Source organism: Bolinopsis microptera, chromosome 4 (genome assembly GCF_026151205.1).
Source record: "Bolinopsis microptera isolate Bmic1 chromosome 4, MBARI_Bmic_1.0, whole genome shotgun sequence".
Lineage (NCBI taxonomy): Eukaryota > Metazoa > Ctenophora > Tentaculata > Lobata > Bolinopsidae > Bolinopsis > Bolinopsis microptera.
The window spans coordinates 791,924-819,585 of NC_087075.1; the positions used below are offsets into that span (position 1 = coordinate 791,924).

Sequence of the window (27,662 nt, forward strand, 5' to 3'; positions counted from 1 at the left end):
TTCAGCCGCCAAGTACCGTTTAAGTGAACACCGAGACACGAGGTTTAGGTGTCATTTTGTAAATCACTTTTATGGATGGATGATTTAGTAGTTGTCGAAAAATCACAGTCACTGCCCCATATAGCGTTATGTCACAGGGCCGGATTATCGGCCAAGAATAAACGTACATGCGTGCTAAAGATACCCGCGCAAATTTTAAAGTAGTGAGTAGCTGCAGCGCGCTTATAATATATATTACGTATTGCGGCGTACAAAAACGGTAATATTTAAGTATTTGTTTACATAAATTCCACGTTTTATCAATTATTTAGGACTGCCCAAAACTGTTAGTTGCCATTGTGCCACTCATTATCGAACCTGCTTTGGGCATCTAGAAGAGATCGGTAAAGCCTTGATTTGATTGAGTTGCAGGATGTGTTAACAAAGTCAACTTTATTCTGTGGGTTGGAGTCCTTGAATTGATTCCAAAGACGAGAAGATTTATAAATAAAGTTATAGCTGGGCTTTGGTGGTATTAGACGGTCATCCCTCAGTTCAGACATGTTAAGTAAAGAGTAGAGAGACCCTATATCATATATTTCACTATTTAAAAAAGTTCAGTTATAGTACGAAGTCTGTAAAGATTATGAACAGTAAGGAGTTTATGGCTGGTAAATAATGGTTTGGTTGATTCCTTGGAATAGAATTCGGCTCCTAGTTTTTGACAACATAAAGGTCTAGCAAGTTTATTATGAACTACCGATTTAGAGCGGACACACTTTGCACATGGTTTAATACGTGGATTAACAGAGTTATCAGCATTAGACTCATTTTTACCCAGTATTTTACATTGGATAGGTCATTGGTTTGAACAAACCCAAGGATAAGAAAAAAGTGGCTGATAGACCTGTTAAGGTGACTTTGACGAGCTCCACAATCGTGCAGCAGATTTTGACTAGAGCCAGGCATCTCCGTAACTTTTTGTTAAAGTCTTTATCAGCCCAGATAGGCAAACTTTAAGGTCTCCTAAATTTGTTTATATACATTTTCTAAATTATTTATTGTAGATATTATATAATTTTACAGACGAAACAAATAAAATCTTACCTGAGGAGCCCAGGCTTACTGTTTGCAAACACTAATGAAGATATGGTGGAGTGACAGGCTGATCGCTGTCTGGTAAAGAACTCTTGTGCCTTCAGTTGCGGTTAAGTTAAACAAAAATTGTACATTCCTTTAATCATTAATGAGGAAGTTCATACATATTGATTCCGGTTTCTATGGTAAACCTGTACCCTAACTGTAACCCTAACCCTTACTGTAAGTGTAACACAAACTGTAACCGTAATTGTAACCCTAAACAGTCGTAATTGCATGTGACCAAACCAATTTTTTTGCTCAAAAATATATCAATCGATGTTACTTTCATAGCCTCAGGAACATTTCACAAGAAATGAACGGATATGCACCTACACATAGTGATCCAATTCTAATTTTATATTAGCCTCACACAAGCACGGGGTTAAAATAAGCGGAAAATATATAATAATATATATAATATATATAAAATATATAATATTATATATAATATACAATAATTATAATACAAATTGAAACGACGGGTTAAAACCGACCTAACCTGTCGTTTCAATTTGTAGGTCACTCTTGGCTTGCCGATTGAGCACTGTCAGCAGACGAGGCCTCCCGAAATTAATAATTATGATATAATAATAATACATTATTTAGCCACAGAAATCAATAAAAACGCAAGTGATCTCAACTTTTGGTCATATAAAGTATAAACCGTTACAACCATAAATTAGCATCATTTTATTTGCCTTCATTTACACAATTACACCTGCTAAATTTATCTATTTTATTGGCATCTTCCCTGCAATCTTGCAGTTCGAGGTAACTGGGGGGCTACAAATTTGATCATATTAATTAAATCTACCCTAGGATGACTCGTTATGTACGTTGTAATGCAATCTCTTATTCCGTTGCCATGGCTACGCTTGTTTAACTGAAGAACGATCTGACAAAATGGTAAGTAAAATTTGTGTGTGTGTGTGTGTGTGTGTGTGTGTGTGTGTGTGTGTGTGTGTGTGTGTGTGTGTGGGGGTGTGTGTGTGTGTGTGTGTGTGTGTGTGTGTGTGTGTGTGTGTGTGTGTGTGTGTGTGTGTGTGTGTGTGTGTGTGTGTGTGTGTGTGTGTGTGTGTGTGTGTGTGTGTGTGTGTGTGTGTGTGTGTGTGTGTGTGTGTGTGTGTGTGTGTGTGTGTGTGTGTGTGTGTGTGTGTGTGTGTGTGTGTGTGTGTGTGTGTGTGTGTGTGTGTGTGTGTGTGTGTGTGTGTGTGTGTGTGTGTGTGTGTGTGTGTGTGTGTGTGTGTAGCGCATTACACACCATCCTTCTCAGAGTTCAGATCAGGACACCCACCTGCGGGACCTGTTTCGTCAGTGTGATGAGGACGACAGTGGCTACATTGACGCCCACGAGATGGTCACTTTACTCGGCAAACTTGGGGTTCCTCCCGATCAGGTCAAACTTTTTTTAAAATTAATTGGGTGAAAATGTGTGAGCCTTCACGAGATATAATGATGACATCATGTTATCCCGAGATATAATTTTGACGTCACGTTATCCCGAGATATAATGATGACACATTATGACGTCACGTTATACTGATCTATAATGATGACGTCACGTTATACTGATCTATAATGATGACGTCACTATCCAGGCGACAGTACAAGTTCCCCTTCTCATGAGAACACTGGATGATGACGGGGACGGACATGTCTCTTTTGAGGAGTTCAGAGTTGGACTCCAGGACTTCCTGGTGGACCCAGACCATCCCGGTAAGAGGAAACTAATATCATACATATAATAATCTGTTAAATATTGCAGTTATGTGTCTAATATCATAAATATAATGATCTGTTAAATATTGCAGTTATGTGTATAATATCATAAATATAATAATCTGTTAAATATTGCAGTTTTGTGTATAATATCAATATACAAAATTGTCATCGCGCAACTTGATCACTTCTTAGATCCTAGTTAGATTACTTATTATTACCAGAATAAGTTAATTGCTCCTAATTGTATAATTGCAGAGGACGAAGACGAAGATGAGTACGATGAGATTGAGCAAGAGGTCGCAATGTTAGGTTAGATGATATAAGTAGGTCGCAATGTTAGGTTAGATGATATTAGTAGGTCGCAATGTTAAGTTAGATGATATAAGTAGGTCGCAATGTTAGGTTAGATGATATTAGTAGGTCGCAATGTTAGGTTAGATGATATTAGTAGGTCGCAATGTTAGGCTAGATGATATAAGTAGGTCGCAATGTTAGGTTAGATGGTATAAGTAGGTCGCAATGTTAGGATAGATGATATAAGTAGGTCGCAATGTTAGGTTAGATGATATTAGTAGGTCGCAATGTTAGGTTAGATGATATAAGTAGGTCGCAATGTTAGGTTAGATGATATAAGTAGGTCGCAATGTTAGGTTAGATGATATAAGTAGGTCGCAATGTTAGGTTAGATGATATTAGTAGGTCACAATGTTAGGTTAGATGATATTAGTAGGTCGCAATGTTAGGTTAGATGATATAAGTAGGTCGCAATGTTAAGTTAGATGATATAAGTAGGTCGCAATGTTAGGTTAGATGATATTAGTAGGTCGCAATGTTAGGTTAGATGATATTAGTAGGTCGCAATGTTAGGTTAGATGATATTAGTAGGTCGCAATGTTAAGTTAGATGATATAAGTAGGTCGCAATGTTAGGTTAGATGATATAAGTAGGTCGCAATGTTAGGTTAGATGATATAAGTAGGTCGCAATGTTAGGTTAGATGATATTAGTAGGTCACAATGTTAGGTTAGATGATATTAGTAGGTCGCAATGTTAGGTTAGATGATATAAGTAGGTCGCAATGTTAAGTTAGATGATATTAGTAGGTCGCAATGTTAGGTTAGATGATATTAGTAGGTCGCAATGTTAGGTTAGATGATATAAGTAGGTCGCAATGTTAGGTTAGATGATATTAGTAGGTCGCAATGTTAGGTTAGATGATATAAGTAGGTCGCAATGTTAAGTTAGATGATATAAGTAGGTCGCAATGTTAAGTTAGATGATATTAGTAGGTCGCAATGTTAGGTTAGATGATATAAGTAGGTCGCAATGTTAGGTTAGATGATATTAGTAGGTCGCAATGTTAGGTTAGATGATATAAGTAGGTCGCAATGTTAGGTTAGATGATATTAGTAGGTCGCAATGTTAGGTTAGATGATATTAGTAGGTCGCAATGTTAGGTTAGATGATATTAGTAGGTCGCAATGTTAGGTTAGATGATATTAGTAGGTTGCAATCTTAGGTTAGATGATATAAGTAGGTCGCAATGTTAGGTTAGATGATATTAGTAGGTCGCAATGTTAGGTTAGATGATATAAGTAGGTCGCAATGTTAAGTTAGATGATATTAGTAGGTCGCAATGTTAGGTTAGATGATATAAGTAGGTCGCAATGTTAAGTTAGATGATATTAGTAGGTCGCAATGTTAGGTTAGATGATATAAGTAGGTTGCAATGTTAGGTTAGATGATATAAGTAGGTCGCAATGTTAGGTTAGATGATATTAGTAGGTCGCAATGTTAAGTTAGATGATATTAGTAGGTCGCAATGTTAGGTTAGATGATATAAGTAGGTCGCAATGTTAGGTTAGATGATATTAGTAGGTCGCAATGTTAGGTTAGATGATATAAGTAGGTCGCAATGTTAGGTTAGATGATATAAGTAGGTCGCAATGTTAGGTTAGATGATATTAGTAGGTTGCAATCTTAGGTTAGATGATATAAGTAGGTCGCAATGTTAGGTTAGATGATATTAGTAGGTCGCAATGTTAGGTTAGATGATATAAGTAGGTCGCAATGTTAAGTTAGATGATATTAGTAGGTCGCAATGTTAGGTTAGATGATATTAGTAGGTCGCAATGTTAAGTTAGATGATATTAGTAGGTCGCAATGTTAGGTTAGATGATATTAGTAGGTCGCAATGTTAGGTTAGATGATATAAGTAGGTCGCAATGTTAGGTTAGATGATATAAGTAGGTCGCAATGTTAGGTTAGATGATATTAGTAGGTCGCAATGTTAGGTTAGATGATATTAGTAGGTTGCAATCTTAGGTTAGATGATATAAGTAGGTCGCAATGTTAGGTTAGATGATATTAGTAGGTCGCAATGTTAGGTTAGATGATATAAGTAGGTCGCAATGTTAAGTTAGATGATATTAGTAGGTCGCAATGTTAGGTTAGATGATATAAGTAGGTCGCAATGTTAAGTTAGATGATATTAGTAGGTCGCAATGTTAGGTTAGATGATATAAGTAGGTTGCAATGTTAGGTTAGATGATATAAGTAGGTCGCAATGTTAGGTTAGATGATATTAGTAGGTCGCAATGTTAAGTTAGATGATATTAGTAGGTCGCAATGTTAGGTTAGATGATATAAGTAGGTCGCAATGTTAGGTTAGATGATATTAGTAGGTCGCAATGTTAGGTTAGATGATATTAGTAGGTCGCAATGTTAAGTTAGATGATATAAGTAGGTCGCAATGTTAGGTTAGATGATATAAGTAGGTCGTAATGTTAGGTTAGATGATATAAGTAGGTCGCAATGTTAGGTTAGATGATATAAGTAGGTTGCAATGTTAGGTTAGATGATATAAGTAGGTCGCAATGTTAGGTTAGATGATATTAGTAGGTCGCAATGTTAGGTTAGATGATATTAGTAGGTCGCAATGTTAAGTTAGATGATATAAGTAGGTCGCAATGTTAGGTTAGATGATATTAGTAGGTTGCAATGTTAGGTTAGATGATATTAGTAGGTCGCAATGTTAAGTTAGATGATAATATTAGTAGGTCGCAATGTTAGGTTAGATGATAATATTAGTAGGTCGCAATGATGCTCTACTACTGTATATTAGTAGTAAAACATTAAAAACTCAGCTAAAACACCCAAGAAATCCTACGGAAGGTCTGACTACGAGGATTCTGACACTGAGAGGTCACCTCGCAAAAACAAGGTTTATTCTCCTTCCCTCTCTAGATACCCTGATAGTCATTGTTTTTATTAAAACAAAGTTTATTTTAGTATTAATTATTCTGTCTCCTAAATTAATATGATAAAAACAAGGCCAGGGAAAAGAAAAAGGAACCTAGTCCAGATTACATTGATGGTATTGGGTGAGTGACACACTATAACTCTACCCCCTCCCTCTATATCTGAACCCTTGAGCGCCTGATAGCATGCGATAAGTTGCTGAAACCAGCATGCTTTGCACGTGATATCTAATCGAGATAAAGAAATAACATCCTTATTCCTTACCTATTACCTAATCGTATACACTATACACTATACACTATACGTCTTATATTTTCTATTATTAGTAATATTACTATTACTACTACTATTATTGGTAATATTACTATTACTACTACCATTATTGGTAATATTACTATTACTACTACTATTATTGGTAATATTACTATTACTACTACCATTATTGGTAATATTACTATTACTACTTCTATTATTGGTAATATTACTATTACTACTTCTATTATTGGTAATATTACTATTACTACTACCATTATTGGTAATATTACTATTACTACTACTACTATTATTGGTAATATTACTATTACAACTACCATTATTGGTAATATTACTATTACTACTACCATTATTGGTAATATTACTATTACTACTACCATTATTGGTAATATTACTATTACTACTACCATTATTGGTAATATTACTATTACTACTACCATTATTAGTAATATTACTATTACTACTACCATTATTAGTAATATTACTTATGGTGAACCATGACGTAATATTAGCAGTAATAATTTAACAGTCAGTTCGACGGCGACAGCGAAGAGAGACTAGTCTGGCAAATGTTTAACGAGGTGAGCTAATTGTACACGTGTCACTGGTTAATTGTACACGTGTCACTGGTTAATTGTACACGTGTCACTGTTTAATTGTACACGTGTCACTGTTTAATTGTACACGTGTCACTGGTTAATTGTACACGTGTCACTGGTTAATTGCACACGTGTCACTGGTTAATTGTACACGTGTCACTGGTTAATTGTACACGTGTCACTGGTTAATTGCACACGTGTCACTGGTTAATTGTACACGTGTCACTGTTTAATTGTACACGTGTCACTGTTTAATTGTACACGTGTCACTGGTTAATTGTACACGTGTCACTGGTTAATTGCACACGTGTCACTGGTTAATTGTACACGTGTCACTGGTTAATTGTACACGTGTCACTGGTTAATTGTACACGTGTCACTGGTTAATTGTACACGTGTCACTGTTTAATTATACACGTGTCACTGTTTAATTGTACACGTGTCACTGGTTAATTGTACACGTGTCACTGGTTAATTGTACACGTGTCACTGGTTAATTGTACACGTGTCACTGTTTAATTGTACACGTGTCACTGGTTAATTGTACACGTGTCACTGGTTAATTGTACACGTGTCACTGGTTAATTGCACACGTGTCACTGGTTAATTGTACACGTGTCACTGGTTAATTGTACACGTGTCACTGGTTAATTGTACACGTGTCACTGTTTAATTGTACACGTGTCACTGGTTAATTGTACACGTGTCACTGTTTAATTGTGAACGTGTCACTGGTTAATTACACACGTGTCATTGTTTAATTGTACACGTGTCACTGGTTAATTGTACACGTGTCACTGGTTAATTGTACACGTGTCACTGGTTAATTGCACACGTGTCACTGGTTAATTGTACACGTGTCACTGGTTAATTGTACACGTGTCACTGGTTAATTGTACACGTGTCACTGTTTAATTGTACACGTGTCACTGGTTAATTGTACACGTGTCACTGGTTAATTGTACACGTGTCACTGGTTTATTGTACACGTGTCACTGGTTAATTGTACACGTGTCACTGTTTAATAACACACGTGTCACTGGTTAATTGTACACGTGTCACTGGTTAATTGTACACGTGTCACTGGTTAATTATACACGTGTCACTGGTTAATTGTACACGTGTCACTGGTTAATTGTACACGTGTCACTGTTTAATAACACACGTGTCACTGTTTAATTGTACACGTGTCACTGGTTAATTGTACACGTGTCACTGGTTAATAACACACGTGTCACTGTTTAATTGTACACGTGTCACTGGTTAATTGTACACGTGTCACTGTTTAATTATACACGTGTCACTGGTTAATTGTACACGTGTCACTGGTTAATTGTACACGTGTCACTGGTTAATTGTACACGTGTCACTGGTTAATTGTACACGTGTCACTGGTTAATTGTACACGTGTCACTGGTTAATTGTACACGTGTCACTGGTTAATTGCACACGTGTCACTGTTTAATTGTACACGTGTCACTGGTTAATTGTACACGTGTCACTGGTTAATTGTACACGTGTCACTGGTTAATTGTACACGTGTCACTGGTTAATTGCACACGTGTCACTGGTTAATTGTACACGTGTCACTGGTTTATTGTACACGTGTTACTTTACAGGTCGCCAGTAGGGATGATGTACACGTGTTACTTTACAGGTCGCCAGTAGGGATGATGTACACGTGTTACTTTACAGGTCGCCAGTAGGGATGATGTACACGTGTTACTTTACAGGTCGCCAGTAGGGATGATGTACACGTGTTACTTTACAGGTCGCCAGTAGGGATGATGGTTTATTGTACACGTGTTACTTTACAGGTCGCCAGTAGGGATGATGGTTTATTGTACACGTGTTACTTTACAGGTCGCCAGTAGGGATGATGGTTTATTGTACACGTGTTACTTTACAGGTCGCCAGTAGGGATGATGGTTTATTGTACACGTGTTACTTTACAGGTCGCCAGTAGGGATGATGGTTTATTGTACACGTGTTACTTTACAGGTCGCCAGTAGGGATGATGGTTTATTGTACACGTGTTACTTTACAGGTCGCCAGTAGGGATGATGGTTTATTGTACACGTGTTACTTTACAGGTCGCCAGTAGGGATGATGTACACGTGTTACTTTACAGGTCGCCAGTAGGGATGATGGTTTATTGTACACGTGTTACTTTACAGGTCGCCAGTAGGGATGATGGTTTATTGTACACGTGTTACTTTACAGGTCGCCAGTAGGGATGATGTACACGTGTTACTTTACAGGTCGCCAGTAGGGATGATGGTTTATTGTACACGTGTTACTTTACAGGTCGCCAGTAGGGATGATGGTTTATTGTACACGTGTTACTTTACAGGTCGCCAGTAGGGATGATGTACACGTGTTACTTTACAGGTCGCCAGTAGGGATGATGTACACGTGTTACTTTACAGGTCGCCAGTAGGGATGATGTACACGTGTTACTTTACAGGTCGCCAGTAGGGATGATGTACACGTGTTACTTTACAGGTCGCCAGTAGGGATGATGTACACGTGCTACTTTACAGGTCGCCAGTAGGGATGATGTACACGTGCTACTTTACAGGTCGCCAGTAGGGATGATGTACACGTGTTACTTTACAGGTCGCCAGTAGGGATGATGTACACGTGTTACTTTACAGGTCGCCAGTAGGGATGATGTACACGTGTTACTTTACAGGTCGCCAGTAGGGATGATGTACACGTGTTACTTTACAGGTCGCTAGTAGGGATGATGTACACGTGTTACTTTACAGGTCGCCAGTAGGGATGATGTACACGTGTTACTTTACAGGTCGCCAGTAGGGATGATGTACACGTGTTACTTTACAGGTCGCCAGTAGGGATGATGGTTTATTGTACACGTGTTACTTTACAGGTCGCTAGTAGGGATGATGTACACGTGTTACTTTACAGGTCGCCAGTAGGGATGATGTACACGTGTTACTTTACAGGTCGCCAGTAGGGATTATTGTACACGTGTTACTTTACAGGTCGCCAGTAGGGATGATGTACACGTGTTACTTTACAGGTCGCCAGTAGGGATGATGTACACGTGTTACTTTACAGGTCGCCAGTAGGGATGATGGTTTATTGTACACGTGTTACTTTACAGGTCGCCAGTAGGGATGATGGTTTATTGTACACGTGTTACTTTACAGGTCGCCAGTAGGGATGATGGTTTATTGTACACGTGCTACTTTACAGGTCGCCAGTAGGGATGATGTACACGTGTTACTTTACAGGTCGCCAGTAGGGATGATGTACACGTGTTACTTTACAGGTCGCCAGTAGGGATGATGGTTTATTGTACACGTGTTACTTTACAGGTCGCCAGTAGGGATGATGTACACGTGTTACTTTACAGGTCGCCAGTAGGGATGATGGTTTATTGTACACGTGCTACTTTACAGGTCGCCAGTAGGGATGATGTACACGTGTTACTTTACAGGTCGCCAGTAGGGATGATGTACACGTGTTACTTTACAGGTCGCCAGTAGGGATGATGGTTTATTGTACACGTGTTACTTTACAGGTCGCCAGTAGGGATGATGTACACGTGTTACTTTACAGGTCGCCAGTAGGGATGATGTACACGTGTTACTTTACAGGTCGCCAGTAGGGATGATGTACACGTGTTACTTTACAGGTCGCCAGTAGGGATGATGGTTTATTGTACACGTGTTACTTTACAGGTCGCCAGTAGGGATGATGTACACGTGTTACTTTACAGGTCGCCAGTAGGGATGATGTACACGTGTTACTTTACAGGTCGCCAGTAGGGATGATGTACACGTGTTACTTTACAGGTCGCCAGTAGGGATGATGTACACGTGTTACTTTACAGGTCGCCAGTAGGGATGATGGTTTATTGTACACGTGCTACTTTACAGGTCGCCAGTAGGGATGATGGTTTATTGTACACGTGCTACTTTACAGGTCGCCAGTAGGGATGATGTACACGTGTTACTTTACAGGTCGCCAGTAGGGATGATGTACACGTGTCACTTTACAGGTCGCCAGTAGGGATGATGTACACGTGTTACTTTACAGGTCGCCAGTAGGGATGATGGTTTATTGTACACGTGTTACTTTACAGGTCGCTAGTAGGGATGATGGTTTATTGTACACGTGTTACTTTACAGGTCGCCAGTAGGGATGATGGTTTATTGTACACGTGTTACTTTACAGGTCGCCAGTAGGGATGATGGTTTATTGTACACGTGTTACTTTACAGGTCGCCAGTAGGGATGATGTACACGTGTTACTTTACAGGTCGCCAGTAGGGATGATGTACACGTGTTACTTTACAGGTCGCCAGTAGGGATGATGGGACAATCAACATGGACGAGCTGAACATTCTGTGTGACAGAATTGGGATAGAGGTTTCTAACCAGCAGGTCAGATATAGAAATCATGAATCTGTGGGGGTGATAATGGGGGGAAGGGGGGTAATAATGGGGGGTGTGGGGGGTTATGGTGCACTTCATTAATTATTTGTACAATCAATACGATTGATTAGATAATTGTTCAGAGAAATAATCATTACACATTGCCTCATGACGTAACGATGTATGACGTAACCATGGTAACGATGTATGACGTAACCATGGTAACGATGTATTACCCGACAGGATCTGATAGAGCTATTTCAAGAGTTGGACGAGAATAAGGATGGTCTGGTAACATTTGAGGAGTTTCTGAACGGACTCAGAGTGTTCCAGGACCACTTTAAAGATGGGCAGGAGCAGGGAATGTTACAGGAGGAGTTTGCAGATCGCGGGGGAGGGGGAGGCGGTGTGGCTTCAGGGAGAAGAAGTGTCACTAACTTCAGCCCCTTTCCTAGTAAGTACCACGTCACTTTCTCTCACTGTGACGTCACTTTCTCTCACTGTGACGTCACTTTCTCTCACTGTGACGTCACTTTATCTCACTGTAACGTCACTTTCTCTCACTGTGACGTCACTTTCTCTCACTGTGACGTCACTTTCTCTCACTGTGACGTCAGTTTCTCAGTTTCTCTCATTGTGACGTCACTTTGTCTCACTGTGACGTCACTTTGTCTCACTGTGACGTCACTTTGTCTCACTGTGACGTCACTTTGTCTCACTGTGACGTCACTTTGTCTCACTGTGACGTCACTTTCTCAGTTTCTCTCACTGTGACGTCACTTTGTCTCACTGTGACGTCACTTTGTCTCACTGTGACGTCACTTTGTCTCACTGTGACGTCACTTTGTCTCACTTAGACGTCACTTTCTCCCACTGTGAAGTAAATTTCTCTCACTGTAATCAAACGGAGCGCCACAATTGACCCAGACGGTAATATTTAATTAGCTAATTACACCCCCCCCCTAATTAGTTAATGAGATGACCGTAATAACAAGTCTGCGAGAATTTGATAAGATGCACTCTAATGCTGTATCTATTGAGCGGTTGTTATGGCAACTAATATTCCACTGTCCCCGGTCCACTGTTTAGTTGTTTTTTCTCTGATAACACAATATGTTGATTGTTGATCCTACTGCCTTTATACTTGTGTTCTATTAGGGGGTAGGGGGTGTACTATACTATTCATGTAGAACTGCAGAGTGCTGACTCCGACACTGGTTTTGTATTTGATAATAACTAACAGTGCACACAGTACTACTTCAGTAGAACCTTCAATAACTGAAGATAAACCTTCCCTCTGGGGGGTCCGACTAACCCACCAATGAAAGGTCTCCTTTGTGACACGTGACAATAATCCCCCCATAGCGGGGCACGAGTCAGGTCACGTGTGATATTGCTTAGCCAGGAGGTTTTGTTCACCTGTGTTATCGCACATAAAGCAGGTTGGTGTGTAGTGCACTGCATGATTTGTGGTTGTACACATGGCCGGGTATCCCTCCTTTTACCGGCCTCCATAAATTCGAACTTCAACAACAGTATCGTTAAGAACCGTTATTGAAACTTGATTTGTATTTGATGATCCCTGGAAAAGCTTTACTCAACAAGAAACTCTCTAAGTGCTTTTCTAAAGATCCAGGTTGGTACACACTACACACAGAGGGTATAGTAACCATGCCACCCCCCCCCCCCTATAACCATACCCCCCCCCCCACTATAACCATGCCCCCCCCTATAACCATACCACCCCCTATAACCATGCCCCCCCCTATAACCATACCACCCCCCCCCCCTATAACCATGCCCCCCCCTATAACCATACCACCCCCTATAACCATGCCCCCCCCCCCCTATAACCATACCACCCCCTATAACCATGCCCCCCCTATAACCATACCACCCCCCTATAACCATGCCCCCCCCCCCCCCTCCCCCCCTATAACCATGCCCCCCCTCCTCCTATAACCATGCCCCCCCCCTCCCCCCTATAACCATGCCCCCCCTCCTCCTATAACCATGCCCCCCCCCCCCCCCTATAACCAATGGTTATAGGGGGGGGGGGCATGGTTACTATAACCATGCCCCCCCCCCCCCCCTATAACCATGCCCCCCCCCCCTATAACCATGCCACCCCCCCTATAACCATCCCCCCCTATAACCATGCCACCCCCCAACAACCATGCCACCCCCCTATAACCATGCCACCCCCCTATAACCATGCCACCCCCCCCCCCCCCCCAAATAACCATGCCACCCCCCTATAACCATGCCCCCCCCCCATATAACCATGCCCCCCCCCCCCCCCCCCCATATAACCATACCCCCCCTATAACCATGCTCCCCCTATAACCATGCCCCCCCCCCCTATAACCATGCTCCCCCTATAACCATGCCACCCCCCTATAACCATGCTCCCCCTATAACCATGCCACCCCCCAATTAACCATGCTCCCCCCTAAACAGGATTAAACAGGATTCAACATGATTAAACAGGATTAAACATAAATTTGTCAATGAGAGCCCTAACACTCACGTCTTGACTATACATCAATATAATAGAAATAAATAAATAAATAATGTGCAAGAGTTTTCTTAAAATAAAAATTTAAAAATCATAAAAATTTAACTTCGTCACATCTTTTGTTGAAAAAGAAACAATAGCAAATAAAATAATTTAATTCCCATGAACATGTTCCAAAATGATATGATATGGTGATCGTGATATGAAATGAAATGAAGCTCGACTTGACCGTCACGTGTCCGCAGAGGAGTTCTGTTGAGGTGTAGCGGGGACTTTACAGCTGGACTTCAGCAGATCCTTCTTAGTGACTTCCTTCTTCGGGAAACGCCTGTTGTTTGCTCTCACCAAGAACCTCGCTGTCTCTCTTATGAGGCTGGCATCTGTGAATAGCCCCTCTAAGTTAGCGAAAAGACAGGTTTTGGCTCTCTGACTAAAGCGGTGTCGGTAGTCTTCATACGGAGGACGTGTACCTCATCTTCGATGATGGGGTCGAAGAATGGCATTTCTGCGAAATTTTCGAGCATGTCCATGTCCTCTGTTGAGCAATCTTTACATATCCGAGGTACGATCTGGTTTCTTTTGTGGGTTCCATGACGTCCTGTCTCAATATTGAAATTGTGTGAGCTTGATCTGAATTGAGCCAGCTTTTTGGATTCAGCGTGCGACAGATTCATATTGAGGTACTGCTCATAGCCAAAACTCATCTTTATGGTGTTGTAGAACGTTAGTTTCTTGTTGTTCCATCTCTCAGTGTTCCATATCTGCCTGAAGTTGGAACGCATCGCTTCTTTGATTTGTGAAGGTGAGAGTTTTAGATGATGTCCATTGGGTTGGTTTAGAACCGACCGTGCAGTCTCGATGTTGGTGTTCCAAGAAAGACTGAGGCTGCGTTGCTCTTTGAAGGCATGTCGCACAAGACTGTTAGATCCAGCTTTCTCCATTTTATCTAATCTTTCCCAGTAGTTATACACTTGAGCACTTGGGATGATAGCTCTATCGCCAAAGGGTAGCGTCCTGTGTCACCCCAAATTGCCGCATTTGATGTTTGTTTATTGACGTTGAGAGTCCACTTGAGAAACGAGATGTGAAGTTTTTCTAGTGGATCTTGCCTGATCTGTTTTAGGTTGGGAAAGTTACCCGATGAGAAGCCCCCCTATAACCATGCCACCCCCCTATAACCATGCCCCCCCCCCCCCCATATAACCATGCCCCCCCCCCCTATAACCATGCTCCCCCTATAACCATGCCACCCCCCTATAACCATGCTCCCCCTATAACCATGCCCCCCCCCCCCCTATAACCATGCTCCCCCTATAACCATGCCCCCCCCCCCCTATAACCATGCTCCCCCTATAACCATGCCACCCCCCTATAACCATGCTCCCCCTATAACCATGCGACCCCCCAATTAACCATGTTTTGATACGTGCTAACTGGGCCCACCCTATCTATTCTTGCTTGCTCTGTAAAGCTCTCATTGTAAAACACATTTCTAGTCTACTCTCTGATTGGCTGTTTGTTGTCACGTGGGCGCTGAGGTGTCCTCTGATTGGATGATCCCTCCTCTCCTGTCAGGTCCGGGCTACTTATGTATTGCTTGTCGCATATTGATATTATAATTCAGTCTTTACAATTTCGAAGTGCAATTTTTAGTTTCAAACTTTTCGCTGCTTGCCAAGATTTTAATGTTAAAACACACCGCTCTGTGTTGTTTGTACTGTGATGATGCAACTTTGTGATTTAGCTAGGGGTTTTTAACTTGTTTGTGTGTTATGGCGCAGTGTGTCTTGTGGAGTGTCGCTCAGTTGACCTCATTTATAATTTTGTTTGCTTCTCTTTTCAATGAATTCCTTTACTAAGTATCTTTTTTCACTCTCTCAACAAGGGTCGACCGAGGCCGAGGAAATTTTGCTTTGATAAAACCGAGGCCGAGGCAAACCGAGGAATTGTCCTCCTGACCGAGACCCTTGTCTCTCAAGTGGGTCGATCATATTAGATTATAAGTGACAAATGAGAGTTTTTACAGTGAGTGGAGACTCTCATTTGTCAATAATTTAATATGATTTTCTTTACTCGTTATTTTTTCCATTAGGTGAATTTTCTTTCTTAAGCTTTTTTATTACACTTGTACATATTGCCTATCTAATTGTGACAATAGAAAACTGGTATATTGCTTGGAATGGCGTATCTTAGTATTATTTAAATTGTAGTGTGTAGTGTGTATTATTAAGAATGTTTGAAATTTGACCCTGTCCCTCAGAGAGAGCGAACATTGGTAACTGTTGTAATTAAGCTGATGTATTATCAGTATACAACCTTCTGTATCGTTACTTTTCATCTCTTGCTGCCTTGTTCTTTGTTATGTACTAAATATTCTGTTTTGCTAGATAACAGCTCCTCTTGTTGCGGATATGATCGGACTACCTCAACTTGATTAGCTGTTACATGCCCCTTACCCCCTTACCAATGCCAAAACTCACCTCGCCTTTTGGGAAACATCCCGCGGAACTGATTGCAACAAAATCAAACAAGATTTTCACATTTGCTAAAGAAGAAACAGAGGAGTTGACAGCTGGAAACAGTAATATCCAGAAGAAGAGTGTACTGAACAGTACTAATAATATAAGAAGTAGATCTGCAAGTCCTCAGCTGTCCCGACCAGGATCCAGGATGTCCTCATTTTATAATGGCTACAGTTCTCCTCTACCTGGCAACCAAGAAATGAGTCTTAGTCTGGATTTGAGACAAAGCCGAGACACTAAATTGGTGCAAGGCCGAGGTACTGCAGTGGCAAGGTCTGGTAGCCTGAAAAGATCAGGTTCGCTGAGCCGACCAAGATCAGAGTCACCAAGTATTATTAGAACCAACTCCTCCAGAAATAGTAAAAACTCTGCAAGGTCTAATTCTCCTAAGCACGACAACTTAACAAGGTCTAATTCTCCTAACTACCAGAGTGACTGCACGGAGGAGAACTGTTTGAACCTCTTCCACCAACACAACCTCAACAAGTCCCGCTCTAACTATTCAGACTGGGGTTCCTCCAAGAGCCCGTCTAGTACAACCCATACCAAGAGCATCACGTCACGTGATAGTGTGGTGACGACACGTGATAGTGTGGTGACGACACGTGATAGTGTGGTGACGTCACGTGATAGTGTGGTGACGTCACGTGATAGTGAAGTCGTCTCAAGAACTCCGTCTCCCTCAAAAGACCCGGGGTTTGACAGATTGAGTCAGGCTATCAGAGATATGGATAAGTTTTACAAGGTAGAAGGAGATGAGGATGTGGTGACAGGGCTAGGAGAGAATGTTAACGTTACTGAACTGGATAAAATCAACATGTTACTAGGTAGTGTGCCTCATTTAACTGTTACTAGGTAGTGTGCCTCATTTAACTGTTACTAGGTAGTGTGCCTCATTTAACTGTTACCAGGTAGTGTGCCTCATTTAACTGTTACTAGGTAGTGTGCCTCATTTAACTGTTACTAGGTAGTGTGCCTCATTTAACTGTTACTAGGTAGTGTGCCTCATTTAACTGTTACTAGGTAGTGTGCCTCATTTAACAGTTACCAGGTAGTGTGCCTCATTTAACTGTTACTAGGTAGTGTGCCTCATTTAACTGTTACCAGGTAGTGTGCCTCATTTAACAGTTACCAGGTAGTGTGCCTCATTTAACTGTTACTAGGTAGTGTGCCTCATTTAACTGTTACTAGGTAGTGTGCCTCATTTAACTGTTACTAGGTAGTGTGCCTCATTTAACAGTTACTAGGTAGTGTGCCTCATTTAACTGTTACTAGGTAGTGTGCCTCATTTAACTGTTACTAGGTAGTGTGCCTCATTTAACTGTTACTAGGTAGTGTGCCTCATTTAACTGTTACTAGGTAGTGTGCCTCATTTAACTGTTACTAGGTAGTGTGCCTCATTTAACTGTTACCAGGTAGTGTGCCTCATTTAACTGTTACTAGGTAGTGTGCCTCATTTAACTGTTACCAGGTAGTGTGCCTCATTTAACTGTTACTAGGTAGTGTGCCTCATTTAACTGTTACTAGGTAGTGTGCCTCATTTAACTGTTACTAGGTAGTGTGCCTCATTTAACTGTTACTAGGTAGTGTGCCTCATTTAACTGTTACCAGGTAGTGTGCCTCATTTAACTGTTACCAGGTAGTGTGCCTCATTTAACTGTTACTAGGTAGTGTGCCTCATTTAACTGTTACTAGGTAGTGTGCCTCATTTAACTGTTACCAGGTAGTGTGCCTCATTTAACTGTTACTAGGTAGTGTGCCTCATTTAACTGTTACTAGGTAGTGTGCCTCATTTAACTGTTACTAGGTAGTGTGCCTCATTTAACTGTTACTAGGTAGTGTGCCTCATTTAACTGTTACTAGGTAGTGTGCCTCATTTAACTGTTACTAGGTAGTGTGCCTCATTTAACTGTTACTAGGTAGTGTGCCTCATTTAACTGTTACCAGGTAGTGTGCCTCATTTAACTGTTACCAGGTAGTGTGCCTCATTTAACTGTTACTAGGTAGTGTGCCTCATTTAACTGTTACTAGGTAGTGTGCCTCATTTAACTGTTACCAGGTAGTGTGCCTCATTTAACAGTTACCAGGTAGTGTGCCTCATTTAACTGTTACTAGGTAGTGTGCCTCATTTAACTGTTACTAGGTAGTGTGCCTCATTTAACTGTTACTAGGTAGTGTGCCTCATTTAACTGTTACTAGGTAGTGTGCCTCATTTAACTGTTACTAGGTAGTGTGCCTCATTTAACTGTTACTAGGTAGTGTGCCTCATTTAACTGTTACCAGGTAGTGTGCCTCATTTAACTGTTACTAGGTAGTGTGCCTCATTTAACTGTTACTAGGTAGTGTGCCTCATTTAACTGTTACTAGGTAGTGTGCCTCATTTAACTGTTACTAGGTAGTGTGCCTCATTTAAGTAGTATATATACTGTACTGTATTTTCTATTTGCAGTGTGTATACTGTAGTGTATTTTCTATTTGCAGTGTGTATACTGTACTGTATTTTCTATTTGCAGTGTGTATACTGTAGTGTATTTTCTATTTGCAGCCCACAACATTGCCCCCCTATTCCCGGAGCTGACTGATGAGAGTGTAACTATAGAGCGAGTCCTGGAGGTGTGGGAGGAGAAGGGACTTAAAGACTCCACTGACAGATCTATCATAGAGTTCCTCAAGGTAAGTGTACTTCAGTAGTAGGGTAACTAGGTAACAGTAGGGTAACTAGGTAACAGTAGGGTAACTAGGAGTGTTACTATGGTAACAGTAGGGTAACTAGGAGTGTTACTATGGTAACAGTAGGGTAACTAGGAGTGTTACTATGGTAACAGTAGGGTAACTAGGAGTGTTACTATGGTAACAGTAGGGTAACTAGGAGTGTTACTATGGTAACAGAAGGGTAACTAGGAGTGTTACTATGGTAACAGTAGGGTAACTAGGAGTGTTACTATGGTAACAGTAGGGTAACTAGGAGTGTTACTATGATAACAGTAACTCAGTGCTCATACTGTGTGGTTTGTTGCTATTTTGATTACAATTGAGAGAGGGGTATTATATATTCTCCTCCTCAGCGAGTAGACAGTATGTCGCGTGGTGAGAACCAGATAATACCACAAATACTGTGCTACAACGTGGAGGCGATACTCACTTCTAACGAGGTGGAGAGCGATACTCTGCGGGAGTCAGCTATTGCTGCTTTTAAATCTGTCATCACCACTTTACAGTAAGTTTAGTTAAACTAAATGATACAACTATAGAACGATATCCATTCAAGAACTCTGGCTAGAAATGTTTAAAATAAGATCTAACACACTCGCATTCTTACCCACACTCACATTCTTACCCACACTCACATTCTTACCCACACTCACATTCTTACCCACACTCACATTCTTACCCACACTCACATTCTACCCACACTCACATTCTTACCCACACTCACATTCTTACCCACACTCACATTCTTACCCACACTCACATTCTTACCCACACTCACATTCTTACCCACACTCGCATTCTTACCCATACTCACATTCTTACCCACACTCACATTCTTATCCACATGACTCACATTCTACCCACACTCACATTCTTACCCACACTCACATTCTACCCACACTCACATTCTTACCCACACTCACATTCTTACCCACACTCACATTCTTACCCACACTCACATTCTACCCACACTCACATTCTTACCCACACTCACATTCTTACCCACACTCACATTCTTATCCACATGACTCACATTCTACCCACACTCACATTCTACCCACACTCACATTCTTACCCACACTCACATTCTTACCCACACTCACATTCTTACCCACACTCACATTCTTACCCACACTCACATTCTTACCCACACTCACATTCTTACCCACACTCACATTCTTACCCACACTCACATTCTACCCACACTCACATTCTTACCCACACTCACATTCTTACCCACACTCACATTCTTATCCACATGACTCACATTCTACCCACACTCACATTCTACCCACACTCACATTCTTACCCACACTCACATTCTTACCCACACTCACATTCTTACCCACACTCACATTCTTACCCACACTCACATTCTTACCCACACTCACATTCTTACCCACACTCACATTCTTACCCACACTCACATTCTTACCCACACTCACATTCTTACCCACACTCACATTCTTACCCACACTCACATTCTTACCCACACTCGCATTCTACCCACACTCACATTCTACCCACACTCGCATTCTTACCCACACTCACATTCTTATCCACATGACTCACATTCTACCCACACTCACATTCTACCCACACTCACATTTTTACCCACACTCACATTCTTACCCACACTCACATTTTACCCACACTCACATTCTACCCACACTCACATTCTTACCCACACTCACATTCTTACCCACACTCACATTCTACCCACACTCACATTCTTACCCACACTCACATTCTTACCCACACTCACATTCTTACCCACACTCACATTCTTACCCACACTCACATTCTACCCACACTCACATTCTTACCCACACTAACATTCTTACCCACACTCACATTCTTACCCACACTCACATTCTTACCCACACTCACATTCTTACCCACACTCATATTCTTACCCACACTCACATTCTTACCCACACTCACATTCTACCCACACTCACATTCTTACCCACACTCACATTCTTACCCACACTCACATTCTTACCCACACTCACATTCTTACCCACACTCACATTCTTACCCACACTCACATTCTTACCCACACTCACATTCTACCCACACTCACATTCTTACCCACACTCACATTCTTACCCACACTCACATTCTTACCCACACTCACATTCTTACCCACACTCACATTCTACCCACACTCACATTCTTACCCACACTCACATTCTTACCCACACTCGCATTCTTACCCACACTCACATTCTTACCTACACTCACATTCTACCCACACTCACATTCTTACCCACACTCTCATTCTTACCCACACTCGCATTCTTACCCACACTCACATTCTACCCACACTCACATTCTTACCCACACTCACATTCTTACCCACACTCACATTCTTACCCACACTCACATTCTTACCCACACTCACATTCTTACCCACACTCACATTCTTACCCACACTCACATTCTACCCACACTCACATTCTTACCCACACTCACATTCTTACCCACACTCACATTCTTACCCACACTCACATTCTTACCCACACTCTCATTCTTACCCACACTCTCATTCTTACCCACACTTACATTCTTACCCACACTCACATTCTTACCCACACTCACATTCTTACCCACACTCGCATTCTTACCCACACTCGCATTCTTACCCACACTCACATTCTTACCCACACTCTCATTCTTACCCACACTCACATTCTTACCCACACTCACATTCTACCCACACTCACATTCTTACCCACACTCACATTCTTACCCACACTCACATTCTTACCCATACTCACATTCTTACCCACACTCACATTCTTACCCGCACTCACATTCTTACCCACACTCACATTCTTACCCACACTCACATTCTTACCCACACTCACATTCTTACCCACACTCACATTCTTACCCACACTCAGGTCGAACTTAGCTCAAGTTCAGTACGATATGGACGCTCTGAGTGTTGCACTGGAACGCAGAACAGAGGAGCTAGAGAAGAACCTGCACGAGTATGAGATAGGGCTAGATCTGGAGCACAAGAAGAGCGATGAGAAACTCAGGTTATTTACAGTAGTAACACTAGTAGTAGTGAAACTCAGGTTATTTTTTTCGTTTATAAATTTAAATTCTCTGAACATTTCCTGTTTTATAAGTACTAAACTGTTTGAATAAGAACTGATTTTATTAAAAATTTCGACCAGGGTACAGAAGGAGGTATTCCGACAAGCGAGCCTGCAGCTTGAAAAAGAGGGCGAACTAAAAGTAGAGAAACTAAACAACCAGATGGATGGTATTATTAAGAGGACTGATAAGGAAATAAAGAATTTGAAGAATGAGGAAGCGAACTTGAAGAAGATGATGGCAGAGCAGAATGAGGTACACAACAACAAGCTGACCCTCGTTATAACGTACAGGACCCATCTAGCCACCAAAACTCACAAGCTGACCCTCGTTATTACGTACAGGACCTATCTAGCCACCAAATATGGGCATATGGTTTTTTGCTCATAACTCAGCCAATTTTTGTTCAGGAGACTACTAGCTATAATTATAAGTAGAGTACCAAAAATTTGGGTTTTGAGGTGATTTGGCATAATTGGGCAAAAAATTGACTGAATATGGTAAAGCTGCCATAATATAGCCTGACTGACAATTTTCTCGACTGACTGGCAATGTTTCTTCTTTTTCCCCATTTAGAATACAAAGATTAGTACATTTTAGCTTATGATTAATATTATATTTTTACCTATAGTTTACCTAGATTGCACCGTGGGTGGTTGCACCGTGAGTGGTTGGGGTCCGGGACCCCCAAAAAAACTCAAAAGGTCAGTCACATGCCCTACTATCTCGAAAACGAGTTTCACAAAAAATGTTGGGTGAACAAATTAATTAATTAACAAATTAGACGGGTTTCTGCTAGTACAATTAAGAGTTAGGGGGGACGGTTAACCTCGCCAACTCTGTATCTTACGAGATTACACTGATATGATTGAGTATGTTATTTGAAAGCGTTCAATGCTAAGACTTGGTTAGCTTAAACATAATGTCATGTTAGTTGAAGACAATAGTTTATAGTGTGGTATTCAAGTTGACGACTAAGTCTCTCTCTCTCTCTCTAAGATTAAGTATTATATGAAAGTTCCTTAGTTTCACTTTCACTCTGTCAGGATATAAGAGTTTCACTTTCACTCTGTCAGGATATAAGAGTTTCACTTTCACTCTGTCAGGATATAAGACTCACAAAGAAGTATCTACACGAGGCACAGAACGAGCTGATAAAGTATGACGAGTTACAGGACGCTTACAAGATGGTGGTGGAGGAATACCAGAAACTACACAGGGTAAATACACGTGGTGTGACGTCATGACACGTGGTGTGACGTCATGACACGTGGTGTAAATACACGTGTTATCTTTTAAACTACACAGGGTAAATACACGTGTTATCTTTTAAACTACACAGGGTAAATACACGTGTTATCTTTTAAACTACACGGGGTAAATACACGTGTTATCTTTTAAACTACACGGGGTAAATACACGTGTTATCTTTTAAACTACACGGGGTAAATACACGTGTTATCTTTTAAACTACACAGGGTAAATACACGTGTTATCTTTTAAACTACACAGGGTAAATACACGTGTTATCTTTTAAACTACACAGGGTAAATACACGTGTTATCTTTTAAACTACACAGGGTAAATACACGTGTTATCTTTTAAACTACACAGGGTAAATACACGTGTTATCTTTTAAACTACACGGGGTAAATACACGTGTTATCTTTTAAACTACACGGGGTAAATACACGTGTTATCTTTTAAACTACACAGGGTAAATACACGTGTTATCTTTTAAACTACACAGGGTAAATACACGTGTTATCTTTTAAACTACACAGGGTAAATACACGTGTTATCTTTTAAACTACACAGGGTAAATACACGTGTTATCTTTTAAACTACACAGGGTAAATACACGTGTTATCTTTTAAACTACACAGGGTAAATACACGTGTTATCTTTTAAACTACACGGGGTAAATACACGTGTTATCTTTTAAACTACACGGGGTAAATACACGTGTTATCTTTTAAACTACACAGGGTAAATACACGTGTTATCTTTTAAACTACACAGGGTAAATACACGTGTTATCTTTTAAACTACACAGGGTAAATACACGTGTTATCTTTTAAACTACACAGGGTAAATACACGTGTTATCTTTTAAACTACACAGGGTAAATACACGTGTTATCTTTTAAACTACACAGGGTAAATACACGTGTTATCTTTTAAACTACACAGGGTAAATACACGTGTTATCTTTTAAACTACACAGGGTAAATACACGTGTTATCTTTTAAACTACACAGGGTAAATACACGTGTTATCTTTTAAACTACACAGGGTAAATACACGTGTTATCTTTTAAACTACACAGGGTAAATACACGTGTTATCTTTTAAACTACACAGGGTAAATACACGTGTTATCTTTTAAACTACACAGGGTAAATACACGTGTTATCTTTTAAACTACACAGGGTAAATACACGTGTTATCTTTTAAACTACACAGGGTAAATACACGTGTTATCTTTTAAACTACACAGGGTAAATACACGTGTTATCTTTTAAACTACACAGGGTAAATACACGTGTTATCTTTTAAACTACACAGGGTAAATACACGTGTTATCTTTTAAACTACACAGGGTAAATACACGTGTTATCTTTTAAACTACACAGGGTAAATACACGTGTTATCTTTTAAACTACACAGGGTAAATACACGTGTTATCTTTTAAACTACACAGGGTAAATACACGTGTTATCTTTTAAACTACACAGGGTAAATACACGTGTTATCTTTTAAACTACACAGGGTAAATACACGTGTTATCTTTTAAACTACACAGGGTAAATACACGTGTTATCTTTTAAACTACACAGGGTAAATACACGTGTTATCTTTTAAACTACACAGGGTAAATACACGTGTTATCTTTTAAACTACACAGGGTAAATACACGTGTTATCTTTTAAACTACACAGGGTAAATACACGTGTTATCTTTTAACTACACAGGGTAAATACGCGTGTTATCTTTTAAACTACACGGGGTAAATACACGTGTTATCTTTTAAACTACACAGGGTAAATACACGTGTTATCTTTTAAACTACACAGGGTAAATACACGTGTTATCTTTTAAACTACACAGGGTAAATACACGTGTTATCTTTTAAACTACACAGGGTAAATACACGTGTTATCTTTTAAACTACACAGGGTAAATATACGTGTTATCTTTTAAACTACACAGGGTAAATACACGTGTTATCTTTTAAACTACACAGGGTAAATACACGTGTTATCTTTTAAACTACACAGGGTAAATACACGTGTTATCTTTTAAACTACACAGGGTAAATACACGTGTTATCTTTTAAACTACACAGGGTAAATACACGTGTTATCTTTTAACTACACAGGGTAAATACGCGTGTTATCTTTTAAACTACACGGGGTAAATACACGTGTTATCTTTTAAACTACACAGGGTAAATACACGTGTTATCTTTTAAACTACACAGGGTAAATACACGTGTTATCTTTTAAACTACACGGGGTAAATACACGTGTTATCTTTTAAACTACACAGGGTAAATACACGTGTTATCTTTTAAACTACACAGGGTAAATACACGTGTTATCTTTTAAACTACACGGGGTAAATACACGTGTTATCTTTTAAACTACCCTACTATGGTTACTATGGTTACTATGTTCACTATTGTCACTATGTTCACTATGATTACTATGGTCACTATTGTCACTATGGTAACTATTGTCACTATGGTCACTATGGTCACTATGGTCACTATGATTACTATGGTCACTATTGTCACTATGGTCACTATGGTCACTATGGCCACTGTGGTCACCATGGTTACTATGGTTACTATGGTTACTATGGTCACTTTGGTTACTTTGGTTACTTTGGTTACTATGGTTGCTATGGTTACTATGCTGTACTGACCAGGCAATGGAGGAGAAACAGAGGCAGCACTGTGAAGAACAGGAGAACATTGACGAGCTAAAAAGATACCGGGAGGAGACATCCGAGGAAAACAAGGTACCTTATCTGCTTCGTAAGGGTTGTAACGAATGTAACGATTATTCCTCGCAAGTAACACATTCACGATTTATATTCTTACAGTAACAAATGAAGCTGCCGCTAGTTTCTGTTATTACCGTTTAGCTCTGGCATGGTTAGTACCTGACACTTGTGTCAGGTATGGGCTGTTTACAAGCTCATCATTTCATATGCTCCTAGCTATAGTCTATCTATAGTCTAGCTATAGTCTAGTTAAGCACTTATATTCAAATAATTAATCTATTTATTATTAATGTAGAGGTTAAGAGATCAGATGGACGAGCTCCATGCTAAGTTCAGTGCGTGTAAGATGAAGCTTGAGAAGGAAGAGAAGAACGCGAGGAACGCAGCTAAAAGACTTAAAAAGGCTCAACAAAAACTACAGGTTTAATTATAATTTTTATATTTAATTATTATAATTATATTGGTAATTAATTCTTATGGTATTCGCTAAACATATATTGAATAACCTATTATTGTATGCACCCCTGCAGATTTCGTCGATTTCAGGTGCCGACGGCACCTTAAAAATTAAAATCAAACTTAAATTTTTTCCCCTAAAATCAAGCGCTTTCTGCGCAAAAAATTGACCTCAACAGAAAAAATTAAACATGGCTTCAAATCCAAATTTGAACCAGAGATTTTTCACTCCCTCTCGATAAATTCAATTTTCAACCCAAAATAAAGTCTCAAAGGGGGAAATTACTCAGGTAAGGATTGTAAGCAATGATTATTGGAAATAGCATTTCAAATAGACCTCTATAACCAAATTGCTTCCATGGCTTTTATGCCTTTACAAAATTCAAAATTTTTCGCCTGCGGCGAGCTTTATGCACTCGCCTTGCTCGTGAATTGGTCCAGTGTTAAAAATTTGCGAGCGAAACGAGCGGCCCAGAGAAAAAAGGCAAACTAGCGAGCGAAGCGAGCGGGCCACAGAATTTAGAAAAAAACGCATCTGGGAGGAAATATAAAACTTTCTGGATGTGGGGCCCGAGGAGAAAAAAAGCAAACTTAAGAAGATTTCTCGGGAACTTAAAAGTTCACCTCAAAACGAAATCTGCACCTATGATTGTATGTATTAATGACTACCACTCATATCTAACTTGAAAAGTTGGGGAGTGTGATACGCAAGGAGATATTCGTTCGCTTCCCCTATTATACCCTGGAAGGTTTTACTTTCAGTTCCAGTTTCACTTTATTGTAACATTAATTTCTCAGGATCAAACGGGCGATTCTCTTGCTGTGGATAAGAGACACCAAATGAGACAGAGGATGTCTGTGGCAGTACCTATGTTCACTAAAGAGGCTGATCCTTCCCTCGCTCGTTAGTTTCGATTAGACTTTCACTTTCACTTTCACTTTCACTTTCAAGCTA

At 40.2% G+C, this 27,662-nt stretch overlaps 1 protein-coding gene across 1 annotated transcript in view; it reads left to right on the top strand.

Moving 5' to 3' along the window:
* Positions 1-1,936: 1,936 nt before the first annotated feature.
* LOC134814328 (golgin subfamily A member 6-like protein 22) overlaps positions 1,937-27,662 on the top strand; it is a 33,121-nt gene continuing 7,395 nt past the window's right edge. Inside the window, exons 1-17 of the mRNA XM_063822423.1 lie at positions 1,937-2,025; positions 2,393-2,515; positions 2,718-2,835; positions 3,097-3,150; positions 5,987-6,063; positions 6,174-6,223; positions 6,904-6,955; positions 11,302-11,388; positions 11,623-11,833; positions 18,965-19,092; positions 19,485-19,636; positions 22,041-22,181; positions 22,323-22,497; positions 23,349-23,462; positions 26,174-26,266; positions 26,547-26,672; positions 27,506-27,611. Coding sequence (XP_063678493.1) covers positions 2,023-2,025; positions 2,393-2,515; positions 2,718-2,835; positions 3,097-3,150; positions 5,987-6,063; positions 6,174-6,223; positions 6,904-6,955; positions 11,302-11,388; positions 11,623-11,833; positions 18,965-19,092; positions 19,485-19,636; positions 22,041-22,181; positions 22,323-22,497; positions 23,349-23,462; positions 26,174-26,266; positions 26,547-26,672; positions 27,506-27,611 — 1,810 coding nt within the window. The 5' untranslated portion in view covers positions 1,937-2,022. The remainder of the gene's footprint in view (positions 2,026-2,392; positions 2,516-2,717; positions 2,836-3,096; positions 3,151-5,986; positions 6,064-6,173; positions 6,224-6,903; positions 6,956-11,301; positions 11,389-11,622; positions 11,834-18,964; positions 19,093-19,484; positions 19,637-22,040; positions 22,182-22,322; positions 22,498-23,348; positions 23,463-26,173; positions 26,267-26,546; positions 26,673-27,505; positions 27,612-27,662) is intronic.